Source organism: Myxine glutinosa, chromosome 8 (assembly GCF_964187855.1).
Source record: "Myxine glutinosa chromosome 8, kmMyxGlut1.1, whole genome shotgun sequence".
NCBI classification, from domain to species: Eukaryota; Metazoa; Chordata; class Myxini; order Myxiniformes; family Myxinidae; genus Myxine; species Myxine glutinosa.
The window spans coordinates 31,466,811-31,491,755 of record NC_136268.1 but is presented as its reverse complement, the minus strand read 5'-3'; the positions used below and the strand labels follow the sequence as shown (position 1 = coordinate 31,491,755).

Here is a 24,945-nt window from a genome sequence, read left to right as displayed (position 1 = left end):
GGAACCGGTGCACCTCGTGAGCTTTGGTGCTGGAACTTTGGCGAAACGGGAATAAATCCATCGGCGAAGCGCAGCAGGGCAAAGCCGCTCTCCTCCAAGCACTGCCAGCGGTTCGCCGACTACATAGGCCGAAGGGTCAAAGTTTGAATTCCATGAAAGGAAACTTTAATGGAGGATGTTAGGGCAATTTGAGGTTAGAGGTTATAATGTGAACCTCAGAGAAACCTGTGCTCACAATGCATGCCATCGTGTTCGCTCATCTTCCTGTGTTTTGATCATCCTGTTTTCACACAGCATAATCATATAATTTCAAAGTGGTTGTATTGTTTCATCCTACTATATGATCGATTTCGTAATTCCATGATATTTTTTGTTCCTTTCATTTTATTTTCTGCTGTTCCCATTCCATCAGCTTAAAATTTTACACAAATCACTGGTCACTTGTCACTTACTTACTCAGATGACCTCCTGGTACCTGGATCTCGAGATACCTGGATCTAGAGGTACCTGGTACCTCGAGCGTACCTGGATCTTTATCGTCAGATGTATTTGATCATCATCTCCGTCACACTCATCATCTATCCGGCTCAAGTCAGGACGACGCACAAAGAGTTCCCATGAGATTTGATGGGATTCTCATCGGATCTCCTCATATATCATAGGAATTCTTCACCTGGGCGTTTATCGATTCCGAACTTGTGTTAAATAGATACAACAATATAGAGCCCAAGACTCTCTGCTCACCTTCACTCCTTCATTCCTCCTTTCTCCCACCTCTGGAACAAACTCCCTCACTCTATTCAATCGCACTCCTCTCTCCAGGTCTTTAAAACAGCTGTTCACCATCATCTCTTGTCTTTCCCCATCCAAAACCTTGATCTTTTCTACCCCTGTTAATTCACCCCAGATCCAATTTTTTTGAAATTCCGACTTCTTTCCTGGAAGTCCTAGCAGTGTTAGTGTGTTTTATACCTCCCCCCTCCCTCCCATGCCTCCTCTCCCCAAGCCCTCTCCCTCCCACAGATCTCCCGATGTCTCTGTTCTCTACTGTTGTACTTGTGTGCTTCTCTCTCTCTCTCCATCTTGTCTCCCGCCCCCTTTATTATATGTTTTATGTGTCAGTTTGTCTATTTCTGATTAATGTTAGCTCTGACATGAGCCTCGATCTTGTATACAAAAAAGAACAAAAATTCAGACGCAAAACAGATGACATGGCGATGCTGAAACCGGTGTAAAGCATCAAAATGAAATTCACGATCGATATTGCGTGTTCAATTAAAACGACATCTTCAAACCGGAAACCTAAATGCAAACAGGGTCTATTTAATTTATTTTCTATATATATATATATTTTTTTTTTACAAATACTTTAAGGCTCATGGAAGAGCTAACAAATTGCACTAAACATCAGTAAATAATATTAACCTCCAATTATCCCAGTACAGGGTACATTTGGTTGAGGATTGAAGTGAGCATGATGAACCGACGTCCCTTTGCACTCTGTCATTTAGAGCAGATCTGCTCTTTTAAATAAACACGATTGTTTCGTTGGAATTGGATGGAAATGCATCAAATATGGAATCCTTCGGTGAAGCATGCTAGTACAGAGTGTATGAGCATGCAGCTCAAAATTGGTCATCTGCATGCTACGTGCATCCCAAGTTATGAGGCTATTAACCAATCGCCATCGCCCGTCTATTTCAACGATTAAAACATTTATTTATTTATTCACATCTGAAAGGCGCCCCTTTTTTTAAGAACAAAATCTGCCACTCTCCCACCATGTCCTCATTCATATGCCATTTCCTTTGGCGTTTCGGTGCTAGGCCTTTCGAGAGCCCAAGCGTTTCGATGTTAGGCCTTTCGAGAGCCCAAGCGTTTCGGTGCTAGGCATGTCGAGAGCCCAAGCGTTTGGGTGCTAGGCCTGTCGAGAGCCCAAGCGTTTCGGTGTTAGGCCTTTCGAGAGACCAAGCGTTTGGGTGCTAGGCCTGTCGAGAGCCCAAGCGTTTCGGTACTAGGCCTGTCGAGAGCCCAAGCGTTTGGGTGCTAGGCCTGTCGAGAGCCCAAGCGTTTCGGTGTTAGGCCTTTCGAGAGACCAAGCGTTTGGGTGCTAGGCCTGTCGAGAGCCCAAGCGTTTCGGTACTAGGCCTGTCGAGAGCCCAAGCGTTTGGGTGCTAGGCCTGTCGAGAGCCCAAGCATTTCGGTGTTAGGCCTTTCGAGAGCCCAAGCATTTCGGTGTTAGGCCTTTCGAGAGCCCAAGCGTTTTGGTGCTAGGCATGTGAGAGCCCAAGCGTTTCGGTGTTAGGCCTTTCGAGAGACCAAGCGTTTGGGTGCTCGGCCTGTCGAGAGACCAAGCGTTTCGGTGCTAGGCCTGTCGAGAGTCCAAGCGTTTTGGTGCTAGGCATGTGAGAGCCCAAGCGTTTCGGTGTTAGGCCTTTCGAGAGACCATGCGTTTGGGTGCTCGGCCTGTCGAGAGACCAAGCGTTTCGGTGCTAGGCCTGTCGAGAGCCCAAGCGTTTGGGTGTTAGGCCTTTCGAGAGCCCAAGCGTTTGGTTGCTCGGCCTGTCGAGAACCCAAGCGTTTGGGTGCTTGGCCTGTCGAGAGCCAAAGCGTTTCGGTGCTAGGCATGTCGAGAGACCAAGCGTTTCGGTGTTAGGCCTTTCGAGAGACCAAGCGTTTGGGTGCTCGGCCTGTCGAGAGCCAAAGCGTTTCGGTGCTAGGCCTGTCGAGCCCAAGCGTTTTGATGCTAGACCTATCGAGGGCCCAGGCGTTTCGGTGCTCGGACTGTCGAGAGCCCAGGCGTTTCGGTGCTAGGCCTGTCGAGAGCCAAAGCGTTTCGGTGCTAGGCCTGTCGAGCCCAAGCGTTTTGATGCTAGACCTATCGAGGGCCCAGGCGTTTCGGTGCTCGGACTGTCGAGAGCCCAGGCGTTTCGGTGCTAGGCCTGTCGAGAGCCCAAGCGTTTTGGTGCTAGGCATGTGAGAGCCCAAGCGTTTCGGTGTTAGGCCTTTCGAGAGACCAAGCGTTTGGGTGCTCGGCCTGTCGAGAGACCAAGCGTTTCGGTGCTAGGCCTGTCGAGAGCCCAAGCGTTTGGTTGCTCGGCCTGTCGAGAGACCAAGCGTTTCGGTGCTAGGCCTGTCGAGAGCCCAAGCGTTTGGGTGCTTGGCCTGTCGAGAGCCAAAGCGTTTCGGTGCTAGGCCTGTCGAGCCCAAGCGTTTTGATGCTAGACCTATCGAGGGCCCAGGCGTTTCGGTGCTCGGACTGTCGAGAGCCCAGGCGTTTCGGTGCTAGGCCTGTTGAGAGCCCAAGCGTTTCGGTGCTAGGCCTGTCGAGGGCCCAAATAGTTTCCTTGGACCTTGTCATGCTGACATCTCGACTCTGAAGGTACAAAAAATACCTTTTCATAATGTTAGGCTGGTTTGTGAGCACAACATGTACATTTCATCGTTTCTAAAAAATGGCGGATAGACACGGACAGGGCCTGGATGTGATAGAAACGAAAAGTTCCCGCAACTGTCAGCTTGAAAACATAGTAAGCATTACATGAGCGAGAAGCAAGAAAATAATCCAATAAGTGACTGAAGATGCCTCCAACAGATAAACTTCCTGTTTACACTTCAGGGTGAGGGGGAATGTGTAGAGAGGCTTATATTATGATGACCTGTTAGGACTTTGTCACAACTACCAGTACTGATTTATTTATTTTTTACCCCAAGGAGGGGGGTGGGGGGGGGGGGGGGGGGAAGCATTTTTTATTTCTGAAATCAGGATTGCTCATTTGGTTGCAGCACCGAGGTGGACACGTTTTGTGCGTTTCAAATTGTGACGCATCAGCATGAAGGAATCACGTTTCCCGACCAACTCCACACATGAACCGGCACACAATGTCCCACATTTTTATCATGATAATCTGGAATACTGAGCACTCTACTTGGTAGCCGGTCCGGGCGAATGCAGGCGTGGAATCACTTTCGACATGTTTTATTTTCTGGACCCAAAGTCGAGGCTCGTGGAGGAGCGAGAATGTAAGCTCTTGTGGGTGCAAACTCAAGATGGGAGCGAAGTTCCACCAATTATGTCGGACAAGGGCCAGGGATACTTGAACAACACGAGGGTCATCCAGAAAATTATACAAACCTGGTACTCGCAGATAGTCCAAGACATTTACTAAGGTTATTACCCTCGCCAGAGGAGAGGGTATTGCATTTGAGTCCGTTTGTTTGTCTGTCTGTTTCTTTGTCCACACAGAATAGATATAATTTTCTCTGCAACCGTTTGTCCGATTGACAGGAAATTTTCGCCATACGTGCACCTCCACCTGCAGAATTTTTATAACGATAATTATGACGTCATCGGTCACGTGGTTCGGCCGCCATCTTGGGGGAAAAGAAAAAATTTGCACCTTTATATCTCCGAAAGCACTATATCTCCCGAATATAAAAAATTGAGACATGGCTCATTGTAAAGAACTCTCCATGTGGAATAACATAATGATGATGTCATAGGTGCCTCCATTATGACATCATAATTCAAGTACAAAGCTTCTCCGATTAAGACGAAATTTCTTGAGCATCACCTCCGGATAAATTGATGGAGAAAAAAAATAAATGATGACGTCATCGGTCACGAGGTTCGGCCGCCATTTTTGTTTTAACACAAAAGCCTTAAAAACTGCTGAAAACTCGTCCTGGCAAGGGTCCACAATCTTGATTGCTTTTTCTAGTTCTCAATTGGAATTAATTCTCAATGACTGCATTATTATGTATGTGTGTGTGTATATATATATATATATATATATATATATATATATATATATATATATATATATATATATATATATATATATATATATATATATATATATATATATATATATATATATATATATATATATATATGTACTACATGGCCAAAAGTATGCGGACACCCCTTCTAATTAGTGGATTTGGCTATTTCAGCCACACCCATTGCTTGCTGACAGGTATATATAAACAAGCACACAGCCATGCAATCTCCATAGCCAAACATTGGCAGTAGAATGAGCCGTACTGAAAAGCTCAGTGACTTTCAACGTGGCACCGTCATAGGATGCCACCTTTCCAACCAGTCAGTTCGTCAAATTTCTGCCCTGCTAGAGCTGCCCCGGTCAACTGTAAGTGCTGTTATTGTGAAGTGGAAACGTCTAGGAGCAACAACAGCTCAGCCGCGAAGGGGTAGGCCACACAAGCTCACAGAACGGGACTGCCGAGTGCTGAAGCACACAGCGTGTAAAAATCGTCTCCTTCATTGCAACACTCACTACCGAGTTCCAAACTGCCTCAGGAAGCAAACTCAGCACAACAACTGTTCGTTGGGAGCTTCATGAAATGGGTTTCCATGGCCGAGCATCCGCACACAAGCCCAAGATCACCATGCGCAGTGCCAAGCGTCGGCTGGAGTGATGTAAAACTCGCCGCCATTGTACTCTGGAGCAGTGGAAACGCGTTCTCCATTTGGCAGTCCGACGGACGAATCTGGGTTTGGCGGATGCCAGGAGAACACTACCTGCCCAAATGCATAGTGCCAACTGTAAAGTTTGGTGGAGGAGGAATAATGGTCTGGGGCTGTTTTTCATGGTTCGGTCTAGGCCCCTTAGTTCCAGTGAAGGGAAATCTTAACGCTACAGCATACAATGACATTCTAGACGATTGTGTGCTTCCAACTTGGTGGCAACAGCTTGGGGAAGGCTCTTTCCTGTTTCAGCATGACAATGCCCCCGTGCACAAAGCGAAGTCCATACAGAAATGGTTTGTCAAGATCGGTGTGGAAGAACTTGACTGGCCTGCACACAGCCCTGACCTTAACCCCATCGAACACCTTTGGGATGAATTGGAACGCCGACTGCGATCCAGGCCTAATCGCCCAACATCAGTGCCCGACCTCACTAATGCTCTTGTGGCTGAATGGAAGCAAATCCCCGCAGCAATGTTCCAACATCTTGTGGAAAGCCTTCCCAGAAGAGTGGAGGCTGTTATAGCAGCAAAGTGGGGACCAACTCAATATTATTGCCCATCATTTTGGAATGAGATGTTCAATGAGCACATATGGGTGTCCACATACTTTTGGCCATGTAGTATATATATATATATACATATATATATATATATATATGTACGCTGGGAAGCAAAATTGAAGGATGGCCAAAAGGTCCACCACGAATGACCCAATATCAAATTTTGAGTTAAAAAAAACAACAACTTCTGTTTTGACCCCTGTGACTGCAAGTCACTATCCCCATGAACCAGGGGTGAAATCCAAAAAATACGTTGCATATTTCACGAGTCCTCCCAATGCTGATTGCATGTACTAAGTTTCATGACAGATATTTTAAAATGTGCCCATAATTGATGTGTTTTTTTTGTATATGACCTTTTGACCCCGCTCTAGTGCAAGAGGGGGCAGGGCCAAAAGTAATACTGCTCTTGCACCCTCTTGCCATTTGGTAATCATAACTACCAAGTTTGGGGAATTTGTGCACAACCGTTTTGGATGAGATAGCGTGACGGACGGACAGACGGACGTAGCCGATTGCAATATCCCACCGTTTTTTTCAACAATAAATAAGTATTATATAGATATAGGTAAAAAAAACAATGAAATCCCATCACATGTGATTAATATTTCTGATGATGCCATAAATAAAGCTCGACTGTTATTGTGGAACTAAAATCAATAACTATTTGTGCAAAGAGGCCTGCAGAGAAGGTATCAGAAATTTCCTGCAGAGAATGGCTCAGACTATGATCTAACGAATGTACACATACAACACAATATAGCAATGTTTTATCACTTTGGAATTGATATTCAATAATATCAATGGCTTTGTATTATTATTTATCATCCAAGTAATTGGTGTTGTCGTGGGAACTCATCGATATATATTAGAGTATATTTATTTTCCATGAGTACAACATTTATTTGAATCAGATTCATTGGTACATACGTATATGTAAGTATAAAACAAATTTCTCTTCCAAAAGTGAAATATTTTCAAGTATTAAATTAACCCAAAATTACTGCATGTGGCTTTGCTCAAACAGAGAGTAAAGGTAAGCAGATAGATGCAAAAGGTGACTATTGGAAATATCCTCCAATCATTCGGATTTAAGTTTACCTGGATGTTAGATTTGGATTTAAATCTATCTGGATGTTAGATTGGGATTTACATTTACCTGGATGTTAGATTGGGATTTAAATTTACCTGGATGTTAGATTGGGATTTAAGTTTACCTGGATGTTAGATTTGGATTTAAATCTATCTGGATGTTAGATTGGGATTTACATTTACCTGGATGTTAGATTGGGATTTAAATTTACCTGGATGTTAGATTTGTATTTAAGTCGATCTGGATGTTGGATTTGGATTTAAGTCTACCTTGATGTTAGATTTGGATTTAAGTCTACCTGGATGTTGGATTTGGATTTAAATTTACCGGGATGTTAGAATGGGATTTTAGTTTACCTGGACTTTAGATTCAGATTTAAGTCTATCTGAATGTTAGATTGGGATTTAAATTTACCCGGATGTTAGAATGGGATTTAAGCTTATTTGGATATTAGATTGGGATTGAAGTACACCTGGATGTTAGATTGGGATTTAAGCTTATTTGTATATTAGATTGGGATTTGAGTATACCTGGATGTTATATTCAAATTTAAGTTTATCTGGATGTTATAACAATATAATTTTATGACATGACATGACATGTGACGGCATGCAAAGTGTTGTACCGATGAGATATTCACAATCGTCCAAAATATGGGGAAAATAATTTAAACATGTTTTTTTTATTTTATAACAGTATTACTATTATTATGATTATCTATACCTATATATAATGGCTAATGCTGTCTGTCTATATCTGTCTGTCTCACCCTGAAACACAAAAATGTTCCTGGGAGAGAAAAAAATATTCAGGAAAAGTTGCTTCAAATTAATCCAAAGCTATGGGAAAATTCTATTTTTTTTTTCAATCGGACCAAAAATTGAACCTGTGCGGTGTATAAGAAAATAGACCGCTGCTTTGTTCGATCCCATATTTGTTTAATTTGCTGTTTTGAAATATGATTATTTTTGAATTTCACAATACCCTATACAGTATATTTAATAGGCTAATGCTGTCTGTCTGTTCCCACCCACCTGAAACACGGAAATGCTCGAAGACAATAAATTACATTAAAGTTGCTTCAAATTAATTCACACTTATGGGAATTTTTTAATGATGAAGTGAAGGTTGCTTCAAATTAATCCCAACTTTCGGGAAAATTATAATACTGCCTCAATTTAGTTCTTTCAACCAGCGCAAGAATAACTAGCCCCTTATAGTTTTAGTTAATAAGGAAATATTAAAGAGCATGCATCATACAGTGAAGCCGCATTTTGAAAAACCTTTTGGTGTTTTCGTCATATCTTACTTAACGATCAAAACTAAGGTTTTAAAAATTGCTCGGTAAAATTGTGAACAACTAGCAGAGTACCTACCTGTTCCAAGCATGCAACACGTTCTTCTGACGTAATTTGATTTGGACGGTGTATAGGCAACTGACAGTTGCCTCAATCGCTCCTGAAAATAAAATAAAAAACCAGGGTGCGTGCATGAAGTAAAACCAGGCATGCTGCTTATAATTCAAAACATGTGACTGCCCTGGAAAACGTGGGTACAAGAACACTGTATATACTGTAATGGGTGGGGACTTGCAATGCGCTCTTCCACCTGGAGGCAGCGTTACACGAGACAAATTTACATAGAGAATTTGCGTCCCCTCTTCCCTTCCCCCAAGTCCACCGGCAAAGATAAAGAGACCCCTATACACGAATTGGGATCATGCTAATCCTATGTAGTAAGTCTGGGTGTAATTGGGCCACAACTGTAGGAGTTGTAGCATCACACACACATACACACACACACACACAGACACACACACGCGGGGGCGTGGGTCACACACACACGAAAGGATGGTCCTCTAACCCATAAAGTGCGTCGGGTCACAATCGTGGTTGGCCAACATGCACAGGTCGACCGGCCTCCATCTTGGCCCTACCAAATATGGTCGTTATTTGTAAGCAAATAAGTTTAAACTGACAACGCAAATAACGAATCATGACTTTTCTTGCAATATATAATGCCTGTAATACCCGGGGTAACTTATGAAAACTTGCTTCTCATTGGTGGAGAAAAGACGATGGCAAAAAACATTTCTGGCCTACTAACCGGTAAATCCAGTACCTTACGGATTAACCTGCCATTCAAAGTGGAAGAAAAAGGATCACGATGCGAGGAAGGCCATTTAAATGATATTTAATCGTTCATCAACATCAGCTATTACTGTGGGCGAACATGACAAAGGAATGAAAGGGAAGATTTCCTCCATGTATTAAAGGTTTTCTCATCTTTAAAATTATTTATTTATAAAGGAACTTAAACTTGCTCGTTTACACAAGGTCGGCCATTGTATGCTGGTACCAAAGACAAAATTCATAATCTTGTCTCCCCGTCTGAAGCATTAATCATTTATCATGATTGCTCTTCATCCAAGTGACGTCACGAATGTAAAAGCTTCCTGAAGTGCCAAACTTTGGGAAAACAATTCCACAGCAAATTCCACCAGTTAACTGTTCATCTCAAAACTCGGTTTCTTTCTTCCTTCTTATCCGCCGTACCCACCTTTCTCCAATTAAGCAAAATTTCCAAAACATTGTAAAAATGCAGTTTGTGCAAATCTTTTATTTTAATTTTACAAATGACAAGTGAATGTTTCTTGTTGATGTAAATGTCTGCATTCCATGGTACACCAAACAAGCGTCTCAGAACGTCACCGCCATCTTGTACAAAAATTGCCATCGACTCGACTACATTAAATGCCATGTAATGAACAAATGAATGTAAAATAAACTATTTTCATGATGGTCACATTTTTGGAATTTCTTTTCTGTCAACTTCCCAGTTGAACAATTTCAATACTTCGTGATGAAATAAATTACCACAATCAGAATAACAAAGCTTCTCTTGGCTTATTGACTATTTTCACTCTTGTAACCAACATGGCGCTCTCAATGGAATCCGTTCATCTCCCCTCCCTATCAAATCTGGAGTACCCCAAGGCAGTGTTTTGGGCCCAATCCCATTCCTGATCTTCATGAATAATCTCTCTGAATATCTGGAAAATCCTGTATTTTTTTGGCTGATGACTCCACCCTCTGCTGTGACATCCCTCATCCTTCAGACAGACGGGCCACAGTCTCTTCCCTCTCAGACATTGACAAAATCACAAACTGGTCCAACACTGGGAATACGTCTTTCAATCCTGCTCTACCTCTTTGCTCTGTCAATGGAACACTGCTCTCCCCTCTGGGCTGGTGCTCCTCCCTCACACCTAGCTCGGCTTCACGCTGTTGAAACCAAAGCTTTCAGAATCATTGGAATCTCCCGTGCTGAAGCCAACTCCGAGGGCCTTTCACTCACTCACCGCAGGCAGGTTGGTGGTCTTTCTGTCTTCTACCAACTCCTCTCCGGCCTTCCTCCCCCAGCTCTCTCTGTGCTCTGTCCCCCAAATATTCCTGCAGGTTGCACAAGATCTGACAGCAACCCTCTTATGGTTAAACTGCCAAAATCAAGACTCTGCTCACCTTCACTCTTTCATTCCTCTTTTCTCCAGCCTCTGGAACAAACTCTCTCACTCTCTTCAATGCCACTCCTTCCTCCAGGTCTTTAAAACAGCTGTTCACCACCATCTCTTATCTTCCCCCATCCAAAACCTTGATCTTTTCTACCCTTGTTAATTCACTCCCAGATCCACTTTTTTGAAATACCGACTTCTTTCCTGGAAGTTCTAGCAATGTCCACGTGTTTTATACCTCTCCCACACCCCCCCCCCCTTCCCATGCCTCCTCCCCCCAGCCATCTCTCTCCCACAGATCTCCCGATGTCCCTGTTCCTTACTGTTGTTGTACTTCCCTCTCTCTCCCACTCTTGTCTCCCGCTCCCTTCATTGCATGTTTTGTGTGTCTGTGCATGTTTTCATGTCCAAAGGGATAATGAAATGAAAAGAACCGTTGTGTGTGGTGTGTGTGGGCTTAACTCAAATGGCTGAAGTATCCTGTCAGGAACCGTCGGCCCCAAACTCGCCGTCCGGACACGGCGCTTGGCGGGAAGAAGGCCGCCCGGTCGTTGGCGCGAACCTTTTGTTCTGTGCTGCTGGGCCTCACCGGACGTCTCACTCACCCCTGCCTCTTCATGCTGCAGCGGCAAGCCACGCTGGTACGCCCGTCGCTCGCACGGAGAACCCAACTCTTCGTGCTCGCTTAACCGTCTCTCCACCAAAGTCCGAAGGCAGGAGAATATAGAGGAACACAAGGGAATTCCAGGGCAAGCAGAAGGTCCAGCGCAAGAGGGAAATGTCGGTCTCTCCACTTTTTATCAACCCCTGGTGACATCTCTCTCTCTCTGCCAATCCCTGCTGGCCAACATCACAGTCTCAATTCCCCACCAATGGCCACGTCACTTCTCTCTCATGCCATCGGTCGGTGGCCAATCAGTTCGTCGCTTCTTCCTACCAATCAGCGGATCGCTCTTTGCTCTGCCCCTAGTCAATCACAAGTTCTTCTTTACTCTGCCTTCCCGTTGGTCGACACCTGGCCCAATGGTGTGATCTCCCCATCAAACCCCCTCGACCAATCCGTCCCGAGGTGGGCATGGCCTCAGCCTGCCTGAGAAGTTTTATCGCCATGCTGGCGCAATGCGTGGGCGCTTCCTGTCTACACTATTCCGTGAGTTTTGTTGTGGGGGGGGGTTTAATTAGTGTGTGTGGTGCTATTGGGCCTTTCCTGCCCTACGTGTCTAGTGCGTTGCTATACAGGACGAAGGATAAATCACAGGTCTCACGAACAGGGGAATTAGCATATTCCCTACTCTAGTTATCACAAGGCCATCCTCGTATGACCACAAATAAACAAACTTAATCCGACATCCGGGCTGGACAGGTCCTCTACTTATGTACATCGAGGTGGTTCTTCTTCTTCACGACAGTCGGAGAATGATACCTACACAGATCTACCTGATCTATATATCACTCTACCCCAATATTCATAATATCTTACGGTCCTGAGTTTGAGACCCTGTTGTGCCATTAACACCAGGTGGGTTGACTCAGCCTGTCATTCTTCCAAGGTCGACAGAAAGTACCGGCTCGCTTGTAACGGAGGCACTACATCAGCAAATGAGCGTATCGCATTGAGCGGAACTACAGTTCTCCACATGTCTCCGGATGGTGTTCATGCCTTTATTTAATTTCCGCTCAATGCGATACGCTCTAGAAACTCTTATTCTGAACCAATTTTCAAAATTTAAACAGTGGAATTGAACTCGACAGCAGTTCTGACTGCTAAAAAAAAAAGTGTTCATTTGTTAAAAACGTTTCTCCGGGCGGTGTTTAGTGTGACCCGCGACGACACACAGGATGGCACCCCCGCCATCCTGTGTGCTTCGCGCCTGGGCGTTTTTGACACGGGGGTTCGGTGTCATTGTCGGAGCGCTTCCCGCGCGAGCTGCTTCGGGCCACTTTGTACTTCCGACTTCATTCAACGATCTCGTTGGACCAGAGCAGAGTGCCAGCCGTTTAAAAAGACAACATTTCTTTTATTTTAGCTTTCCCGTTGTCTGTTTTCGTGTCTGAGTGGAGACGTCTCACCGTAAGGAATTAGATTTTCCTCACCGTTCATTTGTATTTGCTGTGCTTTATCTCATTTAATTAATTATTGTGGCATTTCATTTGTTTTGTTTTTATTCGTTGTGGGTTTCAACTAACTGCAATCCATCTCAAGGTGCAAGCTCTTCAAAGTTCCATTGCTAAAAGGTGTTTTGGTCACAATGGTAACAAAACCCATGCTTATGTAGTCTGGTATTTGGTAAAGGCCAACCACACTCAAGTGGCCGAATTGCACGTCCCCTGGAAGAAAAGGTATGATGTCAATTGAGAAAAGACTGCATCTCGAGGTCAAACTCCCCTCCGATTCAAAATCATTTAAGGTAACACGAGGTGTAACATCACCAGGAACGCTGACCAGAGAAACCATTACTGCAGGTAAAAGGTCGATCAAACCCTCGATCCGCACGACCTATAACGTCCTTATCGCACACCCTGGATACCCTCAGCACGTCTTCACTAGTATAATAAAATGACGGATCAGACACAATGGACACCAATACAAACAATGTGGTAATAAGATGGAAGTGTAACCTGCACCAGGTAAACACTTGTGTGAAATTATTTCTCTTAAAGCATCAACCTTTTACTCACAACTGCTTGAGCCCTATTAGTAAATAAATAAATATTTTAAAAAATACATTATTAAATAAATATTAAATTGGGCACCCCTGGCATGTGTGCAAAATTTGGGGGAGATTGGTCAAGGGGTGATGGAATTGCATCGGAATCAAATAAATAAACAAAGACAGACAGACAGACAGACAAACCTCCTTTCGGCAATCGACGCAAAAATCTAATACAATTTCTCTTGTAGCCACGGAACCAAACAAAGATATTTATAACAGCCCTGGCAGCTCCCACTCGCAAGGCGAACCCGAGGCATCTCTTACGTGACATGAAGGCAAAGTTCACGAAAAACCATCCGGGATCCATGGAAATAAATCGCTTCCATGTACGGACGGCCGACGTCAAGAACGGAGTAAACGTAACTGACAAGCTCTCGTCCAAAACGAAGAAATGCAAACAAAGCAACCATCGGCTCGTGGTTAAAGTGGTTTATTACAAGCACTTCCCCTTCTGTATGTACAAGCCACACATCTTGTCTAAAGGCATCAATTTAGTGGATATCTAACTATAACAAGCATCAACAAAAAAACCAAAAACATTCTACGTACATCGGGTTATGATGATGCACTGGAAAATCCTCGCACTTACGATTATAAACTCTCAAATATAAACTGGCACCCTTTCCGGTTTCCTGCTTACCAACCACCAAATCAAACGGGATTACCACCCCTACCACGGAAAAGCATTCGGTGCACCGTTAGTCAGCCGGTCGCCTCTCGGCATGTTTCCTTGTGTGCTCCTCCGCCGTTCGCATGAACCTCTTGCGATCTTGCGTGTATTCCTCCGCCAGCTCTGCCCGTAGAGGATGCTCTGGCTCGGGGTCGTTAACCAATGCCAGCAAGGCCTGGATCACTGTGGCAGGGACACGCGGCAATGATTGACGAGCAATTTTACCAAGTTGGTGTTTTTGTTGCCAGAGTACAATGAAATAAATACCAGTAACAGAAATGAAAATATTTTTAAAAGGGGAGAGAGGGGGAGGAAGATATAAATAAATCCATGTAACCCAGAAGCTTTTCTTTCACACAGTGTACAGAAAATTGCGTCATGTCTGTACCTGGATGAAGTCATCGGGACGAGCAATGCGGAGACACGAGTTAAGCTTACGGAATGAATCTAGTTGTGAGAGGACGCGAGAGACGTGCACAAGAAACTAGTTTTGTGAATACGCGCTGCGAATGCTATAAACTACAGTCAGAAGGAGTAGTTAGGAACAAACACCTTCAAAGTGCGAGTTCCCTTCCAAGGAACTTCAACACAGGTGGACGCCATTGGGCCCATCGAGCCTGTGCACTGTTTGCCCAACCTATGGTTCCTTGTCCATGCTCGATCCTTTTTTTAATGCAGAGCATCGTGCCAGGAAGCAGCAAGTACCATTTTAAAGCCTTCGGTACGACTCGGTCAGGGTTCGAACCGCCGACCTCCCACGCTCAGGGTGGACGTTCAAACCGTTACACAACCGGGTGCTTACCATTCATACAGAGTACCTCAAGTACCTCAAGGAAATAAATCAATAGAAAATTCCACCCGTCAGTCACGTATTCCATTTTAAAGGCGACTTGAGAAAGTGGACCGTGGATCGCTTTTAGCTGCAACAGTGACGGAAGTGCGGAGACGCGTTTACCCTCGGCCTCAGGAAGTCTGCTTGTTTGTTCATGTTGCTGCATACTCAAAAGCACTTGGAGAAACAAAATCCAGAAATCTCATTTATTTATTTTTTATTATTATTATTATTTATTTTTTTTCCCACCATTTCTTCGATCCCACAATTATTTACAAAGGCGAGGCAGATGTTTGTTGTTACGCCACGTGTAAATATAGCATTTTGTTTACTTTTAACAATGACTGGATAGTTTGTGATTACAATATCTTGTACTTCCGGGAGATGTGCCCCACAAAACTCCACAATACGCTATCTATACACCTTCACACTGCGTGTGGCAAACACAGAAAACCCCTTTGGGGAGGGTCAAATCAAGTCGCTACAACCTCCATCATACGACCCCGAGCCTCCATGGCAAGTTTGATTTAGATTGGATAGATTGCAGTCAGACAGACAGACAGAGACACCAAATTGCATATTGTCGTATGATGAAAGGCCTCGGCAAACGGAAACCACGAATGATGTCACAGGTACGCCGAGAGACGTGCAAAATGACTTTCAGGCGGATCAATTACCCAGAATGACAAGGGCTAGGAAGACGCCACTGTTCTGAAAGACAAATTAAATCTCCGAACAGACAGCGATAGAAAAATGAACAATCAAAGTGATTTGGAGGACGAGCAGCAGACACACCTTGACCGGTCTTTGTGGCTGGTTTCCAGTTTTCAGGGCTTACGATCGGGAGGCAGACCTGCCCTCGCTCATCGACATTTGGGTGATAAATCTTTGTCCTGAACGTCACTTTGGGTGGCTTGAAGGGATACTCGCAGGGAAATGTAATATCCACCTTGAAAGCTCCCTTGTCATAAGGAGGGTTGTCCTGCAAATAAAATAAAAAAAAGAAGGGGAGGAGAGAGATGGATAAACATTACTCGTTCCATTCCAGAGGTAAAGCAACTTGCAGTACCACTCCAATCTTTTGTACTTCAAAAGGAAATCGCAGATGTTTATGCGGTATCCAATGATATCAACATCTTACACATCTTATACCCCTTTCACACAACACATTGCTTCCCCCAGGGAAAAGTTTCTTTACGGCCCCGCCCCTTTCACACCGGTTTTGCTAACCCCGTGGTATTGCTTGACCCCGCACAAAAGTCCCCGAGGTATTTCATATTTTCAGACGATACGTAATCGTTCGTGATTACCATCCCGTGAATAGAGTTGGACCCACAATGCTTTGCCTTACAGTGGCCGCATGCACAGTACTGTCACAACATACAATATGGCACCCGTTCCGGAAGCTACGTTTGCTATTTTTCTCTTGATTTTTAAGATTTTCCGATGGGAGAACGTTGTCCCACCTGAGTTGGTGACACTTGGTGTCGACAGCTTCAAAGATCAATAGCTCTATTCGAGGCTTGTTAAAACCAGCAGTGGCTTCTTGTTGCCCTTGTGTTATCAGTCTTTGGCAGACAACATGATACATGTCGATCCAGCAGCAGAAAACAATACTTTTGACCTTTGACCACGCATTATTACGCAAACCTTTACCTCAATCAAATTAATCCCACTCGTTTCGCACGACATCTAATACTCCAGGATACGGTGTTGTGTTGTGTGAAAGGTGTATAGCAACGATCATCACAAATTACACTCATAAAAGCATTGCTGTAATGGAGCAAAATAATCGGCCTCAACCCAGTCGGAAACTGGCTTTGAAGGCCAACCCTTGAAATGTGTGTCGCGTCGCCGGGGATTAACATCCCCAAGCTGACAGATAGCCGAGACGAGCTTTAAGTCCGAGGCGTATTCCGAACCTTGGTGGGATTGTCTTTGGTGCGCGGGAAAGGCCCGAGCATTATCCAATCGGGAACACACAGGGTTAATCCGATCCCCACAGACACAGAAACGAACATACAGGCATGAAAAGAAAAAATGCAATAAATAATGGGTTTAATAAAAGTAAATGCAAATAACAATAAAAGGTGAGGTAAAAACTAATATCCTAATGTGAGACGTCTTCGCTCCGACTCATATACATATACAGACGGGGGAAATAAATAATGGCTTTTTGTATAGTGCCGGCACTTATCTCTCTCAACAAGGTGTCAGGAGTGGTCTGAAATGGCGGTTCAAAGTGGCCTGAAACCGCTCAGCAGGAACCGCTCCAACAATGGAGCGGAGTCGCTCTCCGCAGCACCATGTACATGAGGTAATTTAGTCGGGTGCTCCTCCTTCGCTCCCCACTCGCTCCGAAGCGCCAAGAGCCCCACGAACTGTCTCCCCCACCTTCTCCTCACGGTCAAACTGGCCACGAAGGCTAACACTGCCCTTTCTCAGCACCAGCACACCGAACCAGAACAGCCGCAGCCGAGCGACCCGAAGCACAAAGAAAAACCGTCCGCCACGAAGCCAGGACCAGAGGACCTTGCAAACAGAGACCGACTCTTCCTCTCCCTCCTTCTGACGTCACTCAACCAATCGCCGTCCTCGGGGCAGGGCCTCACGGCCTTGCTTGACGTACAATGACGAAGGTCGAGGCGTGGCCTCCATGTCACGAGTTGTTGGGGGGTGGAGTCTAATCGTCGTTCGGGAATGTTCGGATGACGTCGGGGTTCACTTGCCGATTGGCAAATGTGCTGGTTTCGGTCGGGCTTGTCAGTGTGGTTGTGGCAATTTGCCGATTGCATGGCTGGCCGAGTAAATTTTATAAGAACAAAGGGAAAAATCACAGGGGCAATTACACACTGGGGGTTTTAATATTTAAGCCCTAGAATTAATTAGCACAAAACCACGCCCCTTATGGCAACATGCAAACGCTCTTACCCAGACAGACGGCCGACATAAATACATCAAGATTACTCTACGCGACACTTGGAGCATGCTAATCTATACGATTTCATCGCTCTACCCCCACAAATGTAACATGTGGTTTGCCAAAGAGAGATCATGGCTGATTGTGAGACCCAGGACTTATTATGCATGTCGTCAGTAATGTCCCACGGTTTTTGGTAAGATAGTACTCATGCACATATCGATTTTATAGAACAAACAAATCTAATGTAATTACGAAACTGCTTCTCATGACAGAGACTTGCATCAACTACGCACACTTTTTTTTTACTCGAATCGATCTGAGGCTCGTTGTGGAGCATGTACATATGAAGCACATGCGGGACAAGGCCATCGGTAGACATCGGTGTACATGTGCATGAATTGCCAGGACATTAGAAGACAACGTGCAAACAAATGGTACATGTGATTTGAACTTGGGTTCCCAAACTCATGAACCGTGGATTCAAATTGGGAACACCAACTAGCCCAACGCAAGGGTAAAGCCAATGAAAATAAGAAATTATCTACCTCGATGTGAAATAGAAATTCAGTTTGAATGGTGGGAGGAAGACAGGTAGGATCAAAAGAAAGGAGGAGGAGTGAAAAGAAGAAACGCTGGGATTAGTTAAAAGGGGGAGGGAGGAGCAGACAGAGTTTGGTGGGGGAACACTTTTGATTGGACGACTCAAATTTCCATCAGCCGTCTCCAAGCTAATGTATTAAAGTTTTCTTCTGTAGGCCTGACCTGTACGATTTGGCAGCACTGGGCTGGAAAGCATAGCACAGGCAAAGTTACTTAACGTTTTCCTACATTTCATCATTAGTAGTCAATAAATGCACACATAATTAGACTGCAGGATAAAAGGTTAGGCTGAAAACAAAGTGCCTTACTGGTACAAGCAGTCCCTGCCATTGAAGGATGTTTGACTCATCCACGACGATGTTTCTGAAGCTACGCAGACCTTGAGTTTTCAAGTCTTGAACTTCCTGGTAAAGCAGGAAGAGTAGATTTTAAAGTATATTAAACAGCCAATCCCATCATCAATATTACGATTAACATTTTTATACGTTAATTGTTTTATGCTGCAGATGTATCCTGTAACTAAATGGGGGAAATACAAATAAAATGTTAGGATTTTAAAGGTGAGAAAAATCAGCCAATCAGGATAAAGGGACGCGGCCGCGGAATGTAATATATGGACAACAAGAACTGCACTCAGTAGCACATACCTCGGCCATGACAAACGGTTTATGTTTTTTATCCCAATGATAGGCCGAACCTGCATTCATACCATAATCAAAATCGAATTGGCTTGTTATTGTCACCTACCCAACTTGTGCACCAAGTTTCGTCTGAATCCATCCATAACGTTTTGAGATATCACGCTACATATCATTTTCGGCCCCATCTCTCATTTATGAAGAATCACTTCAAAAAAAAAAATTCTCATATTTGGATCCAGATGGTCATCAAAATCGAATCAATACGTCCTTGTCGCACACCCAACCTGTCCACCAGGTTGTCCGAATCAGTCAACAACTTTTTTGAGATATCTGGCTACATACCGTTTTTGGCTCTATCTCAAAAAACATAAAACAAGAAGACGTCATGCAGAGCACGATACTTGCAAAATACACCCCTCCCCAAAATAAAAAGTTGCCATGGATCCATCAAATTGTCCATTTCATCAAGATTTAAATTGATGATCTTAATCAAAGCTCGGGTCAATAGGATTAAAGGGCCACAGACACAGAAAATCATGTTTGGTTTAATTAATAGATATTGCTTCACTTAACACTTAATCATCCTTTTTTTTTGAATAAATATCACTCGATTGGCCCCCGCCACCCAAAAAACGGCGATTTGATTGCTCATGTGACTGGCTACGTCATCGAGGGAATTTTTGTTGCTGCTGGTAGTTTTTAGCTGGTAGTGGAGTCCCACCCCTAAAATCGTGATGTTCATTCATGATGTCACCTGTGTGATGTAATCGAGGGAAAGGTTTCTCAGCACGCAATGATAACTGCCTGACCAAGAATCTTCTGATCGTCAAAATCATTATTAAAAACTAGCAGCAGCAACAAAAAATTCCCTCGATGACGTAGCCAGTCACATGAGCAATCAAATCGCCGTTTTGGGGGTGGCGGGGGCCAATCGAGTGATATTTATTCAAAAAAAAGGACGATTAAGTGTTAAGTGAAGCAATATCTATTAATTAAACCAAACATGATTTTCTGTGTCTGTGGCCCTTTAAAATTGATTTTTCAGATGGAAATTGATGATTTTGGAAGTTTGACCTTGAGTTGACCTTTGACCTTAAAATAGTTGGTTTCCCTATTTCGTGACTTGATATGCAAATGCTCTTAAATTTTCAAGTCAATCGGATGAAAATTGACGGTTTTTTCAGATGAAAATTGATGATTTTGGAAGTTTGACCTAGAGTTGACCTTTGGACCTCAAAAATAGTTGGTTTCCCAATTTAGTGACTCAATTGCAAATGTTGTTCAATTCTCAAGTCAATCAGATTAAAACCTGGACCCACTTTGACCCCCCATAGACCCCTTTAACCCCTTGAGTATGGGATTTTTTTTTTGATAAAAATACCCCTGGTACGGGATTAATTTGGCATTACGGGAATGCAACCAGTACTGATGATCTATTTATAGGTATAGTCGATGACGACGTCATCCGTACACAAAACTTTTTCGCGGGTTGCGGCACTGGACGTCATCCGTACTCAAAGGGTTAAACTTCGATTTTCTCAGTGCCATAAACAAACTTTTGTACATCACAGGTGATGAAGGTTGTGGTCAAGTTTCATCAAAATAGTGTGTGTAGTGTCAGAGGGGAAAAAAAACAAATTCCTATTTTGGGGGTCAAACCACTTGGGGATGCACTTTCACCCCCGGTAGACCTCATTAAACCCCGATTTTTTTTTCATGCCGTGAACAAACTTTAGTCACAACACAACAAATATCATTTGTGCCACATTTGGTTGCAATCCCATCAGCGGTTTTGGAGAAGAAGTTTCAAGTGTTTAGATACGGACGGACGGACCGACGGTGAGCTAAAACGTTGTTCCAAGTGAGCTAAAAATAGGGGAAGCAACAAGCTCGGAGAGTAGTCAATTATTAATTGTACTATTTGTACAGATTACTGAAAGCTATGACTTGTTTGTGCACAACGTGTGTGGTTTACTGATGGAGTAAATGTTTTGTTTTGTCTTAAACGTCAATCCTGAATCAAATAACCTCTTCCAAACTTCACGATCTCATGCCAATCAGAAGAGGTCTTATTCATGTTTCAATACAAAAGGCTTTTTAACCACAAAACAACTTGTCCAGGTGGCAGATGTAAGCATCAAAATTGAGGTAAAACAGTGTAATCCATACACCTTTTGTTCCTGCCAGCAAGTATGCCAGGTATTAATGTTTCGAAATGACGTACCCATGGTGAATTGGCACGAGCCGTTTCCTTATCGGAGTGCAAAGCAGGTACAAACCTCGCGTGAATTATGACCTCACACAACAGTGATCTACTAATTGATTCGGCTTCACATCCGAAACAGGTAAAAGTTTACAAGCACAAGTAACACCGTCTTCTTCTTCCGTATGCAGCACAATGCTGTGGGGTAGCGTCATTAGCCAAGAGCACGGCTGTGCCGCCGATGCACTGCCCTCTGAAGGTGAGGGCAGGAATTTGGAATTTTTTCATGCTGCCGGCGATAATTCGCCTAACTCTTGCCGATGGACACCGTGGGATCTTTACTATCCAACTAATGCCATCAATTTAACTTCCATCTGAGGGACGGCACACAGATTGATGTCTTTCTCTGCCTGTAATACACCAGGGATGGCAGTTTATAACTGGGCCGATATTCGACCAGAGGCTAGACGGCTTAAAGGGACTACGTGTGCAGTGCATTCAGAAAGTATTCAGACCCCTTCACTTTTTTCACATTTTGTTATGTTGCAGCCTTATGCTGAAATCGTTTAAATTCATTTTTTCCCTCATCAATCTACACTCAATCTATATATATAAAACACAGTGTGTGTGTGTGTGTGTGTGTGTGTGTGTGTGTGTGTGTGTGTGTGTGTGTGTGTGTGTGTGTGTGTGTGTGTGTGTGTGTGATGTTACCGATAGACTCCTAAACGGAGAGGCTTACGTGCTTGATATTTGGCATAGACATGGCCATTGAGCCTGGGACGAACATGGCCGAACTCAAAATATTTGACGATCCATATTTTTTATTCATATTTACCTCAGCGCATTTCAGCGCACGGAATCAACGGAATCAGAGCAGGTGGGCGCTGATTCGCTCAGAGCGATCACGTGATGACGCTATGAAAAAAAAAATCGCTATGACGCTATGAAAAAAAAAATCGCTATGACGCTATGAACGCGATGACGCTATGAACGATATGACGCTATGACGCTATGAAACGCTATGAAGCTATGAACGATATGACGCTATGAAGCTATGAACGCAATGAACGATATGACGCTATGAAACGCTATGAAGCTATGAACGATATGACGCAATGACGCTATGAACGCTATGAACGATATGACGCTATGAACGATATGAAGCTATGAACGCTATGAACGATATGAAACGCTATGAACGATATGACGCTATGACGCTATGAAAAAAAAAATCGCTATGACGCTATGAACGCTATGACACGCTATGAACAATATGACGCTATGAAACGCTATGAAGCTATGAACGATATGACGCTATGACGCTATGAACGCTATGACGCTATGAACGCCATGAACGATATGACGCTATGAACGATATGACACGCTATGAAGCTATGAACGATATGAGGCTATGAAACGCTATGAAGCTATGAACGATATGACGCTATGAACGATATGACGCTATGAACGCTATGACGCTATGAACGATATGACGCTATGAACGATATGACACGCTATGAACGATATGACACGCTATGAACGATATGACGCTATGAAACGCTATGAACGCTATGAACGATACGACGCTATGAACGCCATGAACGATATGACGCTATGACGCTATGAACGATATGAACGATATGACGCTATGACGCTATGAACGATATGACGCTATGACGCTATGAACGATATGACGCTATGAACGCCATGAACGATATGACGCTATGAACGATATGACGCTATGAACGCCATGAACGATATGACGCTATGAACGCTATGACGCCATGAACGATATGACGCTATGAACGCCATGAACGATATGACGCTATGAACGATATGACGCCATGAACGATATGACGCTATGAACGATATGACGCTATGAACGATATGACGCTATGAACGCCATGAACGATATGAACGCCATGAACGATATGACGCTATGAACGCTATGACGCCATGAACGCTATGAACGATATGACGCTATGAACGCCATGAACGATATGACGCTACGAACGCTATGAACGATATGACGCTATGACGCTATGAACGCCATGAACGATATGACGCTATGAACGCTATGAACGATATGACGCTATGAACGATATGACACGCTATGAAGCTATGACGCTATGAACGCTATGAACGATATGACACGCAATGAAGCTATGAACGATATGACGATATGACGCTATGAAACGCTATGAAACGCTATGAAGCTATGAACGCTATGAACGATATGACGCTATGACACTATGAAAAAAAAAATGAAAAAAAAAAAAATAGCTCGCTTTACCAAGGGGCTCGCTCTCCCCCCGTTCCCCTCCCCTCCCCCTCCCCTCCCCCCGTTCCCCTCCCCTCCCCCGCCCGGCAATGCCGGGTACTTCTGCTAGTGCCCCATAATGGCAAAGAGAAAACAGGATTTTAGAAAGTTTTGCAAATTTATTAAAAAGAAAAAACTGAAATATCACATTTACATAAGTATTCAGACCCTTTGCTATGACACTTGAAATTTAGCTCAGGTGCCTCCCATTTCTCTTGATCATCTTTGAGATGTTTCTACACCTTGATTGGAGTCCACCTGTGGTAAATTCAATTGATTGGACATGATTTGGAAAGGCACACACCTGTCTATATAAGGTCTCCCAGCTGGCAATGCATATCAGAGCAAAAACCAAGCCATGAGGTCGAAGGAATTGCCTACGGAGCTCAGAGACAGGATTGTGTCGAGGCACAGATCTGGGGAAACCCACAAAAAAATCTTTGCTGCATTGAAGGTTCCCAAGAGCACAGTGGCCTCCATAATTCTTAAATGGAAGAAGTTTGGAACAACCAAGACTCTTCCTAGAGGTGGCCGCCCGGCCCAACTGAGCAATCGGGGGAGAAGGGCCTTGGTAAGAGAGGTGACCAAGAACCCGATGGTCACTCTGGCTGAGCAGAGATCCTGTGTGGAGATGGGAGAAACTTCCAGAAGGACAACCATCACTGCAACACTCCACCGATCTGGGCTTTATGACAGAGTGGCCAGACGGAAGCCTCTCCTCAGTGAAAGACACATGAAAGCCCGCTCGGAGTTTGCAAAAAAGCACCTAAAGGACTCTCAGACTGTGAGGAACAAGATTCTGTGGTCTGATGAAACCAAGATTGAACTGTTTGGCTTCCGTCTATATATATATATCGAACTTTGGAGCAGGAGAACATTCGTTCCACCATGACTGCGCTGAATCAACCCCAGCATCCATCATCCATCACCCATCTACACACAAGCTACCCACAATTCCTGCCAATATTTCTTTAATGAAAAGACTCTCCTCACTACATACATCGAAACATCTACAGTACATCGATCATGCCACCTTACCTTGTTGAGCCGCCGCGAAGCCGCAGACGTATTCTCCATCTCGCTACCCTAGCGTCCTCCTGCGACAGTTTCAATATCGTTTCCTCATTACATCACTTCCGGTTTCATTATCTCGTTTTAATTTTTTTTTTTTTTTTTTTTTTTACTTACGCCTCGGGTAGACGTCCCTCACAGATTATATCTTTCCTTGTAATAGCATCACAAATAAAATATACATCACGTTACATATCACACTCGATATACATTATATTACAGGTCGAAAGGAAATACGGCTCGATGACGTCAGCAAGTAAGGACAATGACGTCAGTGTCATGCGATTTGTTACACATCGCACTTCAGGATAAATATA

At 43.9% G+C, this 24,945-nt stretch overlaps 2 protein-coding genes across 4 annotated transcripts in view; both read right to left on the bottom strand.

Annotated features, from left to right (window-relative positions):
• LOC137432380 (uncharacterized) overlaps positions 1 to 24,945 on the bottom strand; it is a 515,673-nt gene that overhangs the window by 400,290 nt on the left and 90,438 nt on the right. The gene's annotated exons all lie outside the window — the stretch shown is intronic.
• Positions 13,783 to 24,747, bottom strand: LOC137432373 (ubiquitin-conjugating enzyme E2 L3). The gene is made up of 4 exons (XM_068124253.1): positions 24,596 to 24,747; positions 18,702 to 18,797; positions 15,666 to 15,852; positions 13,783 to 14,221 (listed from the first exon to the last, which is right to left on the bottom strand). Exons 1-4 carry the CDS (start codon positions 24,632 to 24,634, stop codon positions 14,067 to 14,069), a joined length of 477 nt encoding a protein of 158 aa, XP_067980354.1. The 5' UTR covers positions 24,635 to 24,747; the 3' UTR covers positions 13,783 to 14,066.

Bases quoted from the DNA above. Each gene is read 5' to 3' on its own strand.
- LOC137432373 (XM_068124253.1), bottom strand. From the start codon at position 24,634: ATGGAGAATACGTCTGCGGCTTCGCGGCGGCTCAACAAG. The intron at 18,798-24,595 runs GTAAGGTGGCAT...CTGCTTTACCAG, and splicing joins CTTCGCGGCGGCTCAACAAG to GAAGTTCAAGACTTGAAAAC. The intron at 15,853-18,701 runs GTAAGGCACTTT...TTTTATTTGCAG, and splicing joins GGCAGGGACTGCTTGTACCA to GACAACCCTCCTTATGACAA.